The sequence below is a fragment of the Strongylocentrotus purpuratus genome, unplaced genomic scaffold (assembly GCF_000002235.5).
Source record: "Strongylocentrotus purpuratus isolate Spur 01 unplaced genomic scaffold, Spur_5.0 spur5_scaffold_18, whole genome shotgun sequence".
NCBI lineage: Eukaryota > Metazoa > Echinodermata > Echinoidea > Camarodonta > Strongylocentrotidae > Strongylocentrotus > Strongylocentrotus purpuratus.
In genome coordinates this window covers 11,160,703-11,179,846 of record NW_022145603.1, presented here as the reverse complement: position 1 = coordinate 11,179,846, position 19,144 = coordinate 11,160,703, and the positions used below count along the sequence as shown (strand labels likewise).

At 37.2% G+C, this 19,144-nt stretch overlaps 1 protein-coding gene across 1 annotated transcript; it reads right to left on the bottom strand.

Moving 5' to 3' along the window:
- Positions 1-876: 876 nt before the first annotated feature.
- LOC581643 (putative ankyrin repeat protein RF_0381) lies at positions 877-12,102 on the bottom strand. Its single transcript, XM_030989553.1, has 5 exons — positions 11,565-12,102; positions 9,882-10,238; positions 8,823-8,951; positions 3,349-3,485; positions 877-984 (listed from the first exon to the last, which is right to left on the bottom strand). The coding sequence occupies exons 1-5, from the start codon at positions 12,100-12,102 to the stop codon at positions 877-879; spliced, it is 1,269 nt and encodes a 422-aa protein (XP_030845413.1).
- Between the last annotated feature and the right edge of the window lie 7,042 nt (positions 12,103-19,144).

Sequence of the window (19,144 nt, the reverse complement as noted above, 5' to 3'; positions counted from 1 at the left end):
ATTATTTAGAGACAGCATATAGATATATGTATGCATTAACTTTCACTATGGAGTAGAACAAGGGTCATCGGCCAATTGGTTTTCTTCTTCCTATTCCCATCATTATTATTATTTATTTTTTTTTGGGGGGGGAGGGGCGAAGAGGGAGCATGTGCTTCAGGAAACTGAAGGTGACATGAATTTGTTACTATTTTGAATTTTAACGAGAATTTTAATTATATTTAGTGTTATATTCCTAAGTCAATTCTTTTCATTTGTTAGATTAAAGAAAGGCATTTGAGCTGCGGTTAATGTTATGATACCTGCTCTTGCGACATTTGCTCCGCTTTAATAATTTCCTACACTACACGAATCCTTAACTTTAACCATGGAATTAACACAAAACCTAACCCTAACCATATCCCCAACCCTAGACCTAACCTGGAACTCAATCGCTACCCTACCCATCTGCCTATAACTTAAAGGAATAAAGTCCGGAACAATTGTTGTCGCGAGAGCTTTTGTCAGGTCCCCATGGTAATTGCCCCATACCTTTGTTGCGGGTGTAGAAGACGATCTCTGCACGTCTTGGATTGGTGAAATGTGCATTATGATCCAATGTGACCTTGATAGTTTCGCTGAGCTTGGCTCCAGAAGGCGAGAATCTGATGCCGCATGATATTACTACTTCATTATCTTGAAGGGTAAGTTCTTGAGGAATGTCTGTCAAAAAATCCCAGTGGACTTTCATGCCAACTGAAAAATAAAAGTTGGTAGGATGTACAAACTTTGTTATTTTTCTCATCTGTAAAAGATTGTATAATCTACTTGACCAGCACGTTTTCAAGATTCGTACAATGATCACCATCACCATCATCACCAAAAACATCCCCATAATCAATCATTGCCACCATTATCATCATTATCATCATATTCACCACCACCAATACCATCATCGCCAACACAGTCAACATCATCACCACTACCACTACCACCATCATACCTCTGTCACACCGGCAGACATTTCTAAAGACTGACTCCAAACCGACCTATTTTTAGATATTGGGTGTAATGTCATCGATTGTTCGGTTTGTCATCGGTCTGGTGTCGGTCGCATTGATGTGACTGAGGTATCACCATCACTGTCATCATAATCACCATCGTTATCACAATCCTACTCATTACTACAACCTTCATCCTCAGACCAATCACATCCATATGCGCACACCTAAACAATTGAAGGTGCAGTGAGTGCGTGTGCCACAATCATGAGGCAATATTGTATCACGAGTTAACATTGTTAGTCATATATTTCATGTATCATACTGTACGGTTTCATCGTGTACATTATTGTTACCATTGTTATGTATTTGTTCGTATCTGTTTTGGTTGCAATAAAGGAATAAAAATAATATAATTATGGACCTGGCAAAACAAACTTTTAGACCGGCTGTTGCAGGTTTGCTAAATGCTTGTATGCAGGTCATCTAATGTTTTGAGGGAAAATGCGTAATTTCCTTGTCTAAAGCCATTTAGTATCTAACTAAAGTTTTTAATTCCTTCTCCATACAATATACCTCTGAAACTTTCGTCGTCAATCTTTATCTAGGGAAATGGATCCATTTTGGGCCTCCGTTATTCTTCCGCTTAGCTCTCTTCCTCATTCCTTCGTGCCCACGGCTCAATTAAATAATGGGTAATTTTTTGACGGCGAAATCGTGTATAGCCTTAATTAGGTAAAGGAGCAGAACATTATCTGCTGATGCCTCAGCACTGTGTCTATTTTTCCTGTTTTCATAAAATCGATCATACTTTCAACATAACAACGCATTTTGACGATACAATGCCATCTGTACGTACTTTTTTTGAAGTTCTCTATCGAAAACTGTTTCATTGAATAGCAACGCATATCATATTTAAATCAATGGTCGTTTAATATTGATTACAAAGAAGTTTCTGGAGTTGCCTTCATAGATCTTTGAGCTACTTCTACATAAACTAGCCTGCATAGGTTGTAGTAATAGGACTTTTTATTGGTTCAAATCATATTTAGGGGATCGACAACAAGTGACCCAATTCAAAGGAGCCAAGTCGCATCCATCAACCATCAAATTAGGTGTGCCACAAGGTTCAATTCTTGGTCCCCTTTTATGTTCAATATATGTTAATAGTGTACCTGAATGTACTCCTGAAGGTATCATAGATATGTATGCTGATGATACGACACTTACCGTCAGTGCAAATGATGCAACTATTGTGGAAGAAAAATTAACTGTTGCATTAAACAGAGTCATGGCATGGATTCAGGAAAATCGTCTTGTTCTTAACACTGACAAAACTTGTGTCATGTTAATAGGCTCTCGTGCTAATCTCAAGGAAATTGAATCTTTCACCATTTCATTAAATGGCAATTTGATCAAAAGAGTTCAATTCACCAAATGCGTAGGACTTTTGATAGATGAAGAATTGAATTGGTCTAAACAAATCGAAAACGTAAGTAAACTTACCTAGAAAAACATTAGCATGATAAAGAGAGCAAAGAGTTTTTTGCCTCAAAAATCCTTGCAGTTACTTTATAACATTCTAGTGTTGCCACGATTAGATTACTGCTCTGTTGTATGGTCGAACAGATTTCATTCTCATACAACTAAGCTGCAAAAAATTCAAAAGAGGGCCGCAATAATAATATTGAACAAGACATTTGACACACCGTCGGCTGATTTGTTCACAAGTCTTAAATGGATGACACTAGACAAGCGGTTTGAGTTAAGTCGCGTTATGATGATATATAAATGCGTTCATAACTTAGCACCTTCTTACCTTCAGGTAGGCTTAATCAATCCTAATGATGTACATGAGCATCATACAAGGCAAATATACAGTGGATGTTTACGTGTGTCTAGATTTCACACTGATTGTTATAAGTGTAGCCCAATTGTTTCTTCCATATTTGAATGGAATAAGCTAAATAATTCGTTGAGAACGGCTTCCTCTGTCAATTCATTTAAGAGATTTTTTAAACAAAGTTGTAATATGTGAATGGCTCAGCCGAACATATACTACGTGCATGTTCTGTAATATTAACATGAATTATTCACATAATTGCGACTTAATCAATATTTTCCTATTGACATTACTGTTTACTAGGTTAATGATGTATGTTTATTTTGCAAATGAGTATTATTTTTTTTAAACTGTTTTGTATAAGCGTTATAAACGATGTAAATATGTTCATGATTATTCAGGGCCCCATGGAAGACCACTACTTGTTGGTGAATGGGCTACCCTGTCAAAAGATTAGAAATAAATAAAATAAATAAATAAATAAAAATATTTGAATAAGCCGACAATTGTTTTACCTCCACTTGCCACATTACCTTCGTTCTTGGAGGACTTGTCACCTATAAGAGGTTGGTCAATGGTTGCTGTAGGCTCCCGTGTCTGTCCTTCTGAGGGCCCTTGCGCTGCTTCTATTTTTCGAGGGAAATCTAGTCCTGTCAACCCACCTGCTTTTGGGAAATGTGAAAAGATAATATTAAAGATAATACAATTTTTTTTATAAATTTTGAAAATTGCCGGATCGCGATCCATATTTGGATGTCCCTGAGGATGTATTATAAGCACTAGAAAATTTAGCCCCTTAAGCAATTATGCTTTCGAGAAAAATGAAGATTGCCCCGCTCATGTCATGAATATTCACTAAGCAAAAAGCCAATCACAGAATCTGTCTCATGAAAATGCCTTTGTGTAGAAAATGAATGGGGAAAAAAGTGGGTCAGAATGAATTGTGTCAGATAGGTCAGAAAGAAGGGGTACAGTAAATGAAAACATCCATAAGTAACACAGATAGCAAAACAATTCTATGAACGTTGCTAACTTGATGCTTCACACTACTTCTTTAAGTTTCAGATGTTTACAACCATAACTTCTTTTAAAGTCCCTCTTACGTTATTTCCCGCTAATAATATTTATAAATACGTTGTCCGATGTTAAAATAGGCTGTTGGAAAGCAAAAACAATCTACTTTAGATTCATTCATGCTTTGCTGCTTCGCATTCGCATTTGAAATAAATTTCATTCTTAAAGGCAGACCCGTATCATACGCGAAGTTGTGTTTAATTTTTTGGACATGTTTACAATAACAGCTACTTCTCAAGTACCTTCAACGACGTTAATTCGCGCTAATAATATTTATAATTGATTTTATTTATTCATTTTATTTATTAGTCTTTTTTTAGAAGTGTGGCTCCATCAGTAGTTAAATACTGTTTTCCGTGGAGGCCTACAACATAAATACAAAAACCATATTGGTGTAAACAATCCAAATCGAAGAAAAAAATGAATTCAGTTACAACATTTTCGAACAAAAGAAAAGAAACAAAAACAACACAATGGACCAGTTCAATAATTTAAATTATTATAACGCCAACAAAAAAAGGAAATGAAGAAAATGATGGCGCATTCTCTTTTGTTTGATTACATCTCGGACATTTTGTGAACAATTAGACCATGTATTACACCAATATTCAAATAAAGGCAAAATTAATGCATTGGCAAGAAGCTTCAATCCCTCCAAAGGATAAGGTATCTTTTTGGACGACCAAGTAACGCTATCTTTGACCCTATCTTTTTACTTGTTTTTGTCACGTGTTCTTTCCAGCTCATGTTAGATCTAGCCAGACTCCTAAGTATTTATAGGTATAAACCAGAAAGATTTGGTGTTGCTCGAGTTGAATGCAAATAGATTTTTCAAGTTTAGTCAATTTCATTTGTGAACCAAATAACATAAATTCAGTTTTGTGTGGTTTAATGCCAGATTGTTTTCTTTTACCCACTCATAAACTAGTTTTAAATTAAAGTTCAAGGCCAATTTAATGTCCTCACTTCTTTGATTACTATGAAACAGTACAGCATCGGCTGGATATAACATCGCTTGGCATTTGGATACTACCACAATAGCGGGCCTATAAAATTGGCGCCTTGTGGTACGCCTGACAAAGTAGTACCCCAATCTGCTTCAAATTTTCCAAGTACAACTTTTTGTTTCCGATCACTCAAGTATTACATGAACCAATTAATTTCTTGACCCAGTATACCGTACTTAAAGAGAAGATTGAGTTCTGGGAAGAGGTAAAAAATATTTGTGAGCGTTATTATTGTTATTATGCAAGTGTGAAAGAACATCAGATAAAACATGTTCCCTAAAAAGCATGGCTCTTCAAATGCCGTCATATTCTAAATATGGCATGTAACATCGTAAAAATCGGGACGAATTGTTACGCCACGTGTTCGTGTAGTCCCATATACATCTGTTTGTGTACAGTGCTTGTAACTTTACCAAGACTTGGGCAAATTTCTTATCATTTTGATACACACAAATACTTATATGCTAGATGATCAACCTTTTCTGATCGATTTCACACCGTTTCTTTCACAATGCAATTGCGTGACCAGAACTCAACTTCATCTTTAAATAGCTTTCCTAACAGTATTTTACGATATACAGAGTCGAAAGCCTTGCGCAGGTCTGTGAAGACCCCGCCTGTCATGCGACCCCTGTCCATTAAGCTTATCCCGATGTTAAAAAATAGGCTGTTGGAAAGCAAACACAATCTACTTTAAAGTGAACCGGTAACGATGTTGAAGGTTGGTGAAAAACTGCCTACCTTTTTTTTAATGAAATATAACTTATTATATTCCTTTTACTGTTCTAACGCTCTAACATGCAAAACATCCTGGACAAATTCCAAACCACAAAGATTTTTATTTGAATGCGTCAATGTGTAACTCCCTCTAACAGTAAATCCACCAAACAAATTTTTGAATTATCCCAACTGTTTTTCCATAAGAGATAAAAAAAAAAAAAAGCTTGAAAAATCTCTGAACACTTCAAATGTTTTGAATGGTATTTAAAGCCATTTCATTGCTTTGTGACGATTTACATTCACATGAAATTTAATTTCATTATAATTATATAGTTAGGAGAATTTAGGAATCGATCAGATCAGTTTTTTCCCAAAAGAAAATCAATAATAATAATAATGATAATAATAATAACTAGACATATAATACTTGTTTGGAACAAGTATAGGTGGGCTGGTCAACTTAAATTTGAGACAAAAAAGAGCAAAAATAAGCGAGATACTGCTTAAAAATTCTTAAAAAACAATATCATGTAGTTTCATGACGTGAATGAAATTCACCTTCTATAGGGATAACGCAAATTATGAAGGCCTTTTGACATGAGGCCTTTAATCGAGATTTTCACTATGATGACGTCATCAAAATGAAAAATGCTTATTATTAAGCATGTAGAGAATTGTCTTAGCTACAACATATTGAAATTTTGAAGAAAATTGATCAATATTTACAGAGATACAATCAATTTTCCATAAATATGCTGACGTCATAATATGCAAATTCGTATTTTGAGTTCCAAGGCCATTGTGATGATGTCACGATACACTTAATGGCCAAATGAGACATGAAATCATATCTCCGACTCATACTCTATCTAAATATGAAAAAAAATTGAGGATCCCGGTGCATTCCAAAGAGCTATAATGGATTTTGTATAGACATGTTTTTGCCCATATATGCTATGTATTAAAAGAGCTCGCGCGCACGGGCATTTTTCTTGAATTGACGCTCATCTTGTTATTAATGGACATAAAGAGATAAACATGGTATCAAATTCCTCGAAAAAATATGAGAAATATCATGAAAGAAAAAAAAATGGCGATTCTATGTTATGTAATGGTGTTACGCGCGAAAACGCGCGCGCATGCGCGTGTGCGCGTTTTTTTATAAAATGCTTAAAATGACCTGAAACGTATGCAAAAAATATTTGAGACGATTTTGAGCATTTTGAAATTTTGCGCGCGCAATGACGCGCGGACGTACGCGCACGCGCGCGTTTTTTGACCTGAAATTGACCGGACGGATATTGACCTTGATCATGATAAATATGAATGAGAAATAACTTTCGGTTATGAAGATATGATCATGAGTGTTTTTTCAGAAAATTTCACAAAATGGCGCCTAGATGACGTCATCAGTCAAGGTCAAGGTTGAACAATTTTCTGTGTTTTGTTCTAATGCCTATACATATGTGTGCCAAATTACAAGGTATTTGATAGAACCATTTTGAAGTTATCTTGTTCACAAAAAAGTGGGTCGAAATAAGAAAAATAAACTAGATTTGTAATACTTGTTTGGAACAAGTATAGGTGGGCTGATCCAACAAAAAATTGAGACAAAATAAAGGGTACATTTGAGTAGTTTTTTGTCTCAGCTACAACATACTCGAAGTTCAGCGTAAATGAAGCTAAAACGACGTAGATATTGCTCGCGAAAGACGGGAATGTAGAATCGAGTTTTGAGAAAAAATCATGTCCCATAGAGAATACACGCAAAATGTGAAAATTGACATGCCTCCTTTAATCACAAAAATACGCCATGATGCTTTTGTCAAAATTAATAATTGTTACGACTTCATTTGTAGAAAATTGTCTCAGCTAGAACATTTTAAAATTTAGAAGAAAATCAATCACTATTTACAGAGATACAATCAATTTTCCATAAATATGCTGACGTCATAATATGCAAATTGAAATTTTGAGTTCGGAGGCCATTATAATGACGTCATGAGTTAATTGAAGGTCAAATGTGACATGAAACAATATCTCCGAATCATACTCTATCAAATTATGAAAACAAATTGGGGTCACCTTGTATCCTAAAGAGCTACAATGGATTTTGTATAGGCATGTTTTTGCCCATATATGCTATGTATTACAAGAGCTCGCGCGCACCGAGATTTATGTTAAACGGTCGATCATTCCGTTATTAATAGTCATAAAGAGACAAACATGGTATCAATTTGTTTGTAAATATATGTGGAATATCATAAAAGAAAAAAAAATGGCGATTCTATGTTATGTAATAGTTTTACGCGCGAAAACGCGCGCGCATGAGCGTGTGCGCGATTTTTTATAAAATGCTTAGAATGGCCTAAAACGTATGCAAAATGATTTTGAGACGATTTTGAGCAATTCAAAATTTTGCGCGCGCATTGACGCGCGGACGTACGCGCACGCGCGCATTATTTGAGCTGAAATTAACCGGACGGATATTGACCTTAATCATGATAAATATGAATGAGAATTACCTTTTGGTTATGAAGATATGATCATGAGTTGATTTTCGTAAAATTTTACAAAATGGCGCCTAGATGACGTCATCAGTCAAGTTCAAGGTTGAAAACATTTCTGTCCTTTGTTCATATGTTTTTACTTATATGTGCTTAATTTCAAGGATTTTGATCGAGCCATTTTTGTGTTATCTTGTTCACAAAAAAGTGGTTAGAAATAAGAAAAATATTTAATAATAAATAAATAAAGGCAATTCTAACGAAATTATAAGGTGGTCTGTACGATATACAGCCCACCTGATAAAGGCAATTTTAACAAAATTATAAGGTGGTCTGTATTAGATACAGCCCACCTAATAATCTTTTAGTCCAATCCAAATTTTATTAAACCGAAAATGGAAATTCATTTTGCCCAATTGATCGTGAGCCCGGCAGCCACTGAGCAGCGCCAGATCGACGTTGCTCTATCCCCTTATTGTTGAACGCCAAACAAGGTAGCAGCAACTCCCGTCTTTTAACGTCGGATTTCACTCAGAATATCAGATTTAATGACTGTACATCTAACATTATGGTCACTTCCTTAGCACCATTTTCACTTATATGAACAACGTTGCCAAGTCCTTTTAAATTCATTCGTGGTTTGCTGCTTCGCAATCGAATATAAAAAATAATTTTAATTTTAAAAACAAACCCGTATCACTCGCGAGGTTCTTGACCTCAGCTCCTTGACTGATGAGATTTTTGATGACATCAACAGGATCATTGAAAGCAGCGTCGCGTAATGCAGTCCTACCGGCAGTATTTCCCTTGTTCACCTCAGCTCCTTGGCTGATGAGATGTTTCACGACATCAAAATGACCATTGAAAGCAGCAACGCGTAATGAAGTTATACCGTCATTATCTCTCTTATTCACCTCAGCTCCTTGACTGATGAGATATTTGGTGACATCAAGATGACCATTGGAAGCAGCATCGTGTGATGCAGTCCTACCGTCATTACTTCCCCTATTCACCTCAGCTCCTTGGCTGATGAGATATTTGGTGACATCAAGGTGACCCATGTTTGCAGCAATGTGTAATGCAGTCGCACCGACATTTCCTCCCTTATTCACCTCAGCTCCTTGACTGATTATATATTTGGTGACATCAAGATGACCCTTGTTTGCAGCAATGTGAAGTGCAGTAATACCGACATTATCTCCCTTATTCACCTCAGCTTCTTGGCTGATGAGATATTTGGTGACATCAAGATGACCCTGTTGTGCAGCCATGTGAAATGGAGTCCTACCCAGGTTATTTCCCTTATTAACCTCAGCTTCTTGGCTAATGAGATATTTGGTGACATCAAGGTGACCATTAAAAGCAGCAACATGTAATGCAGTCGAACCTTCATTATCTCCCCTATTCACCTCAGCTCCTTGGCTGATGAGATATTTGGTGACATCAAGGTGACCATTGAAAGCAGCAATGTGTAATGCAGTCATACCGACATTATCTCCTTTATTCACCTCAGCTCCTTGGCTGATGAGATATTTGGTGACATCAAGATGACCCTTGTTTGCAGCAATGTGAAATGCAGTCCAACCGCCATTTTCTCCCTTATTCACCTCAGCTCCTTGGCTTATGAGATATTTGGTGACATCAAGATGACCCTTGTTTGCAGCATTGTGAAGTGCAGTCATATCGACATTACTTCCCTTATTCACCTCAGCTTCTTGACTGATGAGATATTTTACTACATCAAGTTTACCGTGGGTTGCTGCAACGTATAAAGGAGTCCAGCCTTTAGTATTGCCCTGATTCACTTTTGCCCCCTGACTAATAAAGTATCGTACTATATCAAGATGACCATTCAATAAAGCGCTGTGTATTGCAGAGTAGCCGTCCTTGTCTTCTTTGTCCATATTAGCTTCATGGCTGATGAGATATTTCGTGACGTCAAGATGACCCTTTTGTGCAGCCATGTGAAATGGAGTCCTACCCATGTCATTTCCCTTATTAACCTCAGCTCCTTGGCTGATGAGATATTTGGTGACATCAAGGTGACCATTGAAAGCAGCAATGTGTAATGCAGTCGCACCGCCATTTTCTCCCTTATTCACCTCAGCTCCTTGACTGGCGAGATATTTGGTGACATCAAGATGACCCTTTTCTGTAGCAATGTAAAGTGCAGTAATACCGACATTATCTCCCTTATTCACCTCAGCTCCTTGGCTAAAGAGATATTTCGTGACGTCAAGATGACCCTTATGTGCAGCCATGTGAAATGGAGTCCTACTCATGTTATCTCCCTTATTCACCTCAGCTCCTTGGCTGATGAGATATTTGGTGACAGCAAGGTGACCATTGGAAGCAGCAATGTGTAATGCAGTCGCACCGTCATTATCTCCCTTATTAACCTCAGCTCCTTGACTGATGAGATATTTGGTGACGTCAGGATGAGCCTTATGTGCAGCCATGTGAAATGGAGTCCTACTCATGTTATTTCCCTTATTAACCTCAGCTCCTTGGCTAATGAGATATTTGGTGACAGCAAGGTGACCATTGAAAGCAGCAATGTGTAATGCAGTCGCACCGTCATTATCTACATTATTCACCTCAGCTCCTTGACTGATGAGATATTTGGTGACATCAAGAAGACCTTTGAAAGCAGCATCGCGTAATGCATTCCAACCGTCATTATCTCCCTTATTAACCTCAGCTCCTTGACTGATGAGATATTTGGTGACGTCAAGATGACCCTTATGTGCAGCCATGTGAAATGGAGTCCTACTCATGTTATTTCCCTTATTCACTTCAGCTCCTTGACTGATGAGACATTTGGTGACAGCAAGATGACCATTAAAAGCAGCAATGTGTAATGCAGTCGAACCGTCATTATCTCCCCTATTCACCTCAGCTCCTTGGCTGATGATATATTTGGTGACATCAAGGTGACCATTGCAAGCAGCAATGTGTAATTCAATCGCACCGCCATTATATCCCTTATTCACCTCAGCTCCTTGACTGATGAGATATTTCACTATATCAAGTCTACCGTACCTTGCTGCAATGTATAAGGGAGTCCAGCCTTTAGTATTGCCCTGATTTACTTTTGCCCCATGACTGATAAAATATCGTACTATATCAAGATGACCATTCCTTACAGCGCTGTATATTGCTGAGTAGCCGTCCTTATCTTCTTTGTCCATATTAGCTTCATGGCTGATGAGATATTTCATGACCTCAAGATGACCGTTATGTGCAGCCATATGAAATGGAGTCCTACCTTCATTATCTCCCCTATTCACCTCAGCTCCTTGGCTGATGAGATATTTGGTGACATCAACGTGACCCTTGTTTGCAGCAATGTGAAATGCAGTCCAACCGTTATTATCTCCCCTATTCACCTCAGCTCCTTGGCTGATGAGATATTTAGTGACATCAAGGTAACCATTGTAAGCAGCAATGTGTAATGCAGTCGCACCGACATTAGTTTCCTTATTCACCTCAGCTTCTTGACTGATGAGATATTTCACTACATCAAGTTTACCGATCCCTGCTGCAATGTATAAAGGAGTCCAGCCTTTAGTATTGCTCTGATTCACGTTTGCCCCCTGACTGATAAAGTATCGTACTATATCAAGATGACCATTCCTTACAGCGCTGTATAATGCTGAGTAGCCGTCCTTGTCTTCTTTGTCCATATAAGCTTCATGGCTGAGTACAAACTTCGCTGCTTTAAGACGACCGAGTGATGCAGCAAGATGTAAGGGTGTTTGTCCATCTGGAGTCGCCTTCTCAACATCAGCTCCATGATTTATGAGATACTCGATGACATTCTCCTGGCCATTCCGGAGTGCCATGTGTAACGGTGTGTTTCCATTTTGGTTTGTTTGATTTATGTTTGAACCAAGTTTTAACAAACTTTCTACGGCTTCAAGATTACCCCGCACCACTGCATCGTGAATCGCTTCATTCACATCATCCATATTTGATAATGTCTCGCGGCATCACTGGATCAGTAAGTTCTCTGGTCGCAGAGAATTATGTCCTATATTCCTTCCTTGCGATCGTCTGTTAAACTGCGATTACTTCACATCACAGCGTACTCAGAGAATGCCCAGAGTAGAGTTAGATTCGTTTTTCATCGAAGCTCGGTTTGTTTGAACTGTGCACAGGAAAGCGAAATACATGTAGATCAAAACTGCACACGACTAAACAAATAAAAAGTTAATCGTCAAGCCTGGTGATAAAGATATTTATTATGAGTGACAAATTTGCATAGCAGTGATAACAGATTTGAACTTTAGATTCGTAACTCTTTGCAAATATCAACATTAACCAAGGCATGCACAACCTACATAATTTGTTTGTTTAAACCCAGGAAAATACCTTTGATTGAAAAATTAAAACCGTGTTGTGTTCTAAAAGATCAAATGTATTCATACCGACTTCGCAACTTTTCGGGTTTCAATAAGTTCCCTTTATAAGACTTCCCACACAGTCCCAACATACTATAAAATGTGTTTCCTTATGCCTATGATTACTCATATGAATGATGACTCCTGTTCCCTTACTGCGAGCCCCCCCCCCCTCCCTCTCTCCCTCCTGGTAGAGGATATTTCCACGTTATATTTACAACTCAAGAAGAAATAACCTGTTGCTCATAAAGTTGGATTTTTTTTACAACTTAATGTACCATAAATAAGACATTACGCGTTTTTTTTTTTTATCATATCTATGGTGTAGACAACCAAAGTTCAAATAAGGTTTTATTAAATCTCGTCAAAAAGGCCAAAGATTAAAGATGCGAGTTTACATCCTACATACAATCAGGCGCGTACGCATGGGGTGTTTGGTGGGTTAAACACCCCCCTCAATGTTTCGGTCAGTGGCAGATCAAGGGGAGGGGGGCCCGGGGGCCAAGATCCCCTCCCCCCCCCCCCCCCCTGGCCTCTAAAAAATAAATATAAAAAAGTTTTTCCTTTTTCCTTTTATGTTTGTTGAGTGTTGAGTAAAAAAATATATATATAAATACTCCCCCCCCCCCCTCCGTCCTCCTTGCCTTCCCCTCCGCTTAATCACCGGCTGGCTGATTCTCCACCAAATATATTTCGCGTGGTCACATTAATGATGCAATCCAACTTTAAAACTCCCCCCTTGAAAAAAATCCTGCGTACGCCACTTCATAAAATAACATAAAAAGACACTCAAAAACATATATATATATATATATATATATATATATATATATATAAATGTTCACATCAAAACATCAAAAGCATTAACAACACGACATAATACAAAAACAGTATATTGCTAGCATGAATGAATGAATGATGGTGGTCATTTTACCTGACTGCTAAGAAAGCATAAATGCTTGTAATTTAGCAACCAGACGGCCGACGGATTTAGGTCCTCTCTGAGGGACCTGGTAATGAGGATTAAGGCCTTACCAAAGGGCACTAGCGCATCGCCTTGGTTTCGAACTCGGATCACGGGATTATAAGACCACTGCTCTACCGACTGAGCTATCGCGCCTCCCATGCTAGCATGTCAGGTGAGTGTACTGACAATAGAGTCATTAAAAAAGGATTGAAGCTTTATGAGAAAAGATAAAGAAATTAAGGCCTTCTGTTTAGTTACTGAGAGAATAATTGTCATAGGCACATAAAATGTAGACAGATACGTGAACTCAATTAACTGTAAGATAGGACAAAACGAGATAAAATGCAATACAAATTCTATTTAGATGATATAATAAGTATTAAAAAGTAATAAAGAGTATTAAAATTGGAGTCTCGGTAGTGTGCTAATCACAAGTGTGACATGAGCACAGTACATATTGCACATGAAGAAATATTTGAAGTCTTTAAGGGCCTATCTCACTGAGCGGCGAATGCTTGCGAACGTTGCGAATTTGGATTCGCCAACTTTTCTGACGAATGTTGGCGAAAATCAGCGACATTAAGTGACGTTTAGCGACAATTAGCAACATTTGAGCGAATGTCTCCGAAAGTTTTTGCGAAAGGCAGTTGGCGACTATTAGCGACTGTAAGCAAATGTTAGCGACAGTTTTTGCGAAGATTAGCAACTATTTGCCAATCCTTTGCCACTATTTGTGAACGTTTAAGACCTTTTGCTAACTACTGGTACTCAATGGGTCGATTTTATAAAGGAACCATATGGTAACGTGGTCGCTAGCTTTGGCGAAACACAGGGAACTGACGAAAACAAAGAGCAAAACCGTTTAACAACCGTTTGCAAAGACTTGCAACTGTTTTGCAAACGCTTACAACTGTTTGCAAACGTTTGCGGAAAAATAAATTCGCAAAGAAATTTTGAACATGTTCACAATTTCTTTGCGACAAGAAAAACTGTTTACAACAAAGAAAACTGTTTGCGATCTTTCTTGCAACCTTTTACAACATTTTACAAACTCTGGCGAAACCCCAAATTCGCTACGTTCGCAAGCATTCGCCGCTCAGTGTGATAGGCCCTTTAGGTATTATTGGTCACAGTGAGAATAGCAGATAATTAAAGAATGTTGTACTGAAAAACATCACCAGAAGAGAAAGAGGTGGAGGGAGAGACAGATAGAGAAAAATAGAGAGAGAGAGAGAAACAGAGAGGGGGAGGGAGAGACAAAGGGAGAAAGAGGAAGAGGCAGAGGCAGAGAGAGATAGACAGATAGACAGTTAATGAGGAGGATCTAAGCTTTAAAAATATGTGTCATTTACTAACTATAAATGTGATTAAGTTATTATAAAACATCGATAATTCTCGGTTTCGTTTTTTCTGGGACGCACTGTATATATCATCTTACCGCACATTGCTACATTACTTGAAGTAGAGTCTGAAATGTTATATCAACAGATACTGAGTATGAATCCACAACAGCCTCCACAAATGTAATCATTATTATCCATACCAGCCAATGAACTATATGCGTGATCCAAAATTAGAAATCTAATCAAATTACAAAAATCCAGGTAAAAACATGAATCATAATAAATGAGAGAAGTAAAGAAACGGTGCTTGATGCTGGACAACGCCTCCTACATTTAACAATTGCATGATACCAATAATATGAGACACTTTATTCCTACTAAGTTCTAAACACATGCACATTATGATGTTTAAATTACTGCATGGCCCGACTCCTAACTATGTGGATGAACATTTTTCTTTTAAAGCTAATAAATTATACACTTCGAAGTCAATATAATCTTGCCCTTCCTAAACTGGACAAATTATTGTAAAAAGAACCTTTGTCTATAGAGGTTCAGCGTTGTATAAAGTGTTACCATTGACGTTACGTTACTGTGATGTATTGTCTTCGTTTAAGAAACATTTGACAGAAAGCATATGAACCTAGATCATTGTAGATCATGCTGTTTTTGTTGTAGGTAGAATATGAAACTTATATTGAGACCTTGGTGACCATATAGAGCGTGTCGATACATTTAATTTATTTGTAGTTACTTCACACAATTCTGTTGCTATAAATACTAGTTTCTTTCTCTACTACCTGTCCTATATATTTTATTTCTTACTATATTTTGCTTGGGAAGTTATGTTTTGGCATTTTTCTTCGTCGTTTGTTTATTACATTGTATTGTTTGACTGTACCATTTCTGGGGAGCATTCCGGCCAGGCGTTACTTGACGTTCAAAAACTGTTTGACCAACAATGACGGCTGCCGTTCTTGTTGTTGTTGACCATGCTATACGTGCAGAATATTAAAAGCAGCAGGTCCAACCATGCGTTTTTTGAACTCGGTGTGAACAGTATTATCAACAATGACGGTCACATATTACCGGGTACCCATTTAACACCTGGGTGGAGAGTAGCAAGTGCAGGTAAATATCTTGCCAAAAGATATTAGTGCTGGGTCGGGATTCGAACCCTCGACCTTCGCATCTCAAGTCAAGCGCCTTAAACCACTCGACCACGACACTATTGGTCCATTCTTTTTTGCTATAATATTATTTTAACCTCTTTTTATGGAGAGGCTCAAATAAATTTGAACTCTAAATGTATTTCTATTCCGTATCCGGACTTGACCTGATTGAACAAAACAATAAGAAATCGACACCAAGTTGTCGCCCACCTCAAGACCCTTATCCAACCCGATCTTAAGCCAAGAGCTGATCATCTGAACATTTGGTGGGAAAATGACACCAATTAACACCCTTTTTGAGAATGGGAGTGGTTTAATATTCTCCTACATTGGATATGATAACAAACTTGATCAAGGCTTAGAACTCTTTCAATTTTCCGGCGAGAAAAATGCGGGAATGTTTTAGAATGGAAAAATGGACAGAATGGATCACCGCATGTGTACCTACTGTAAGGTTCAACAGAACATTGGTAATTATAATGATGATAATGATGATGATATTAATAGTAATAATAATAATAATAATAATAATAATAATGAAAATACTACTAAGAGTAATAGTAATCAAGCTATCAAGCAAACGTTTATTGTGATAGCCCCTCATCTTCTTCAGATGTATTAATGAATTATTCTGGATATTGTGTTATGAGTAACACATTTCGTTTTAATGTCAACATTTCTATCATCATTTTACTGTGTATACACTATTTTTAATTCTTATATTTTGTGTATGTTGTATAGTTGAAAACTAATGTGATTTGCATGTTTTGCAGAAGAAAAGGGATTCAATTCCATTCAATAATAATTAAACAAATAATAATGATAATAATAATAGCAATAAATACATCAACATCAATAATAATGATATTAATAGTAATAATGCTTATGATAATAACATTAACCAATAAAGTGATAATAAGAGAATACAAATAATAATAGGGATAATACATTTTGATGAAAATGGAGGTAGGTTTTTACGAAAGTGTCACCATAATTATGGTTATATGGGAGCGTATGGCCATTTTTGTTATCATGGATATCCATTTCTAACTGACCACCATATTTCTTTTGGGCACAGAATGGCAATTTTGTAATTATGCCTCACTTTATTTAGAGTCACCAGACGATCGCTTCTGCCGTCAGTTGTTCAAACCACTATGCTCTTTTACAGAAATATACTTGTCTAATTTAAATCTATGATGTATATTGAGTGACGACTTGCATTTGAGCACCCGGCACCAATCCATGTAAGACTCCCCTTGTAAAAATACCTGCTCATATTATCATCCCATTGATAACTCAGTTCTCTCGCTCCCATAGGCTTAATACACGACTCACCCGTTTCCCATATACAATGGGTTAATATTATGGTATTTTCCTGTCTGAGTACTGTCTAGACGAGGAAAGCAATATGATTGGCTGGTGATTTATCCAATAGGAAGACGCAGCATGCATGATGTTTGGCGAATTATACTGGTACTGGTACCAAATTTAGAAGTATATCCTTAAATGAAATATCACGTTAGATCATTCCGGCTTTGCTCGCTGCCAAGTTAGGACCAGAGACCAAGAAATAACTCCGATATTACAACTTTATCTGCTGTAGATCTTTTCGAAGTTGATTTTGCGGACCAGATAGACCATGGTGGTCCCTCTTTTGAGCGCCCTCCTGGTGGCTCTTGTAGCCTCATGTTGTGCTTCTTCACCCGAAGGCGGTAAGTCACATAACTATCCCCATTACGCATGGATTAAAGCCCCATTGCACTACTTATACCTACTTGCTCCCTCTATATAGCAAACAATGCCTAATCGGTGACCATTGGTCCCCCATGGTCCTCGTTTTCATAATATGTTAATTGACAGCTGATTTGATGAGATAACCACCTGTCAGTAACCTTGAAGGGTGGTCTAAACCCTCCTGTAAACTAGTACAGATGGGCTTAAGACATATTGGCAAAAGTTGTTCCAATCTTCAAGAAAGGAGAAAGGAGGTCCGTTACTTTTTATTGTTTATATTAATGATTTGTACATGTCTTCAACAACCTTGTCCTTTCTTTTGTTTGCTGACGACTTAAACATTTTCTTTTCTCACAAAGAGCCATACATTTTACTGAGAACGATTAACTCTCAATTACGAGAATTTGCTTACTGGTTCGAGGCAAATAGAATGTCATTTAATTTACCCCAAAAAACAATTATATGCTTTTTAGTAATATTATTAATGACTTACCAGGACATGTTGTACTCGATAATACTGTCATACAAAAAGTCTCTTCTACGAAGTTCCTGGGAATAATAGCAGATGATAAACTGTCATTGAAGCTGCATGTTGATAATGTTTGTAAAATCATCTCTAGAAATATTTGTATTTTGAACAAGGTAAAATAGTTTTTTTCCATCTCGTATACTGCTTAATTTATACTCAACTTTAGTACTTCCTTACTTAAATTATGGAATACTTGCATGGGGCACCTGTGGAAATACTCAACTCAATAGAATTTTACTATTGCAAAAGAAAGCAATGCGAATCATATGTCACACCAATTTTCGCGCTCATACTAATGAACTCTTTCACGCAAATAACGTTTTGAAGATTCACGACATTTTTTCCTATAACTTGGGGATATTCATGTACACACTAGAAAAAATGAATTGCCACAAGTTCTCTTAAATATGTTTAACAAAAATACTGAATTCCATAGTTATCCCACGAGAATAGCAAAATGTTATCACCTACTAAAACCAAGAAAGGTATCTTCCAGCAGGATTTTCACTTTCATTTGCCCAAAATATTGGAATGCCCTTCCTGGCACATTAAAAGAAAAACCCTCGTTAAGTGGTTTAAAAAATGCCCTCAAGCACTTTTTGTTACAAACGAATCAGAATAGGTAGTGCCCCGTTTTTGTTTTTTTGTTCGTTGTTTTCCCCCGTAATTGGCCAAACTGACCATTTTTTCAAATCGTAACTGTGACTTGCATATGATTTGTATCCATATAATACTAATTAAAAATGATTCCTCTATGGCCACCATTTCTTTTTTTTCTCCCTCTCTCTCCCGCTTACCCCCTCTCTCTGTCTTCTTTTTCTCTTTCTGTTTCTCCCCTTCTTCTGTTTGTCACTCTCTCATT

Bases quoted from the DNA above. Each gene is read 5' to 3' on its own strand.
- LOC581643 (XM_030989553.1), bottom strand. From the start codon at position 12,102: ATGGATGATGTGAATGAAGCGATTCACGATGCAGTGGTGCGGGGTAAT. The intron at 10,239-11,564 runs GTTACCTTGATG...CCAGTCAAGGAG, and splicing joins ACACATTGCTGCTTACAATG to CTGAGGTGAATAAGGGAGAA. The intron at 3,486-8,822 runs GTTTGTTTTTAA...TCCCAAAAGCAG, and splicing joins GAACCTCGCGAGTGATACGG to GTGGGTTGACAGGACTAGAT.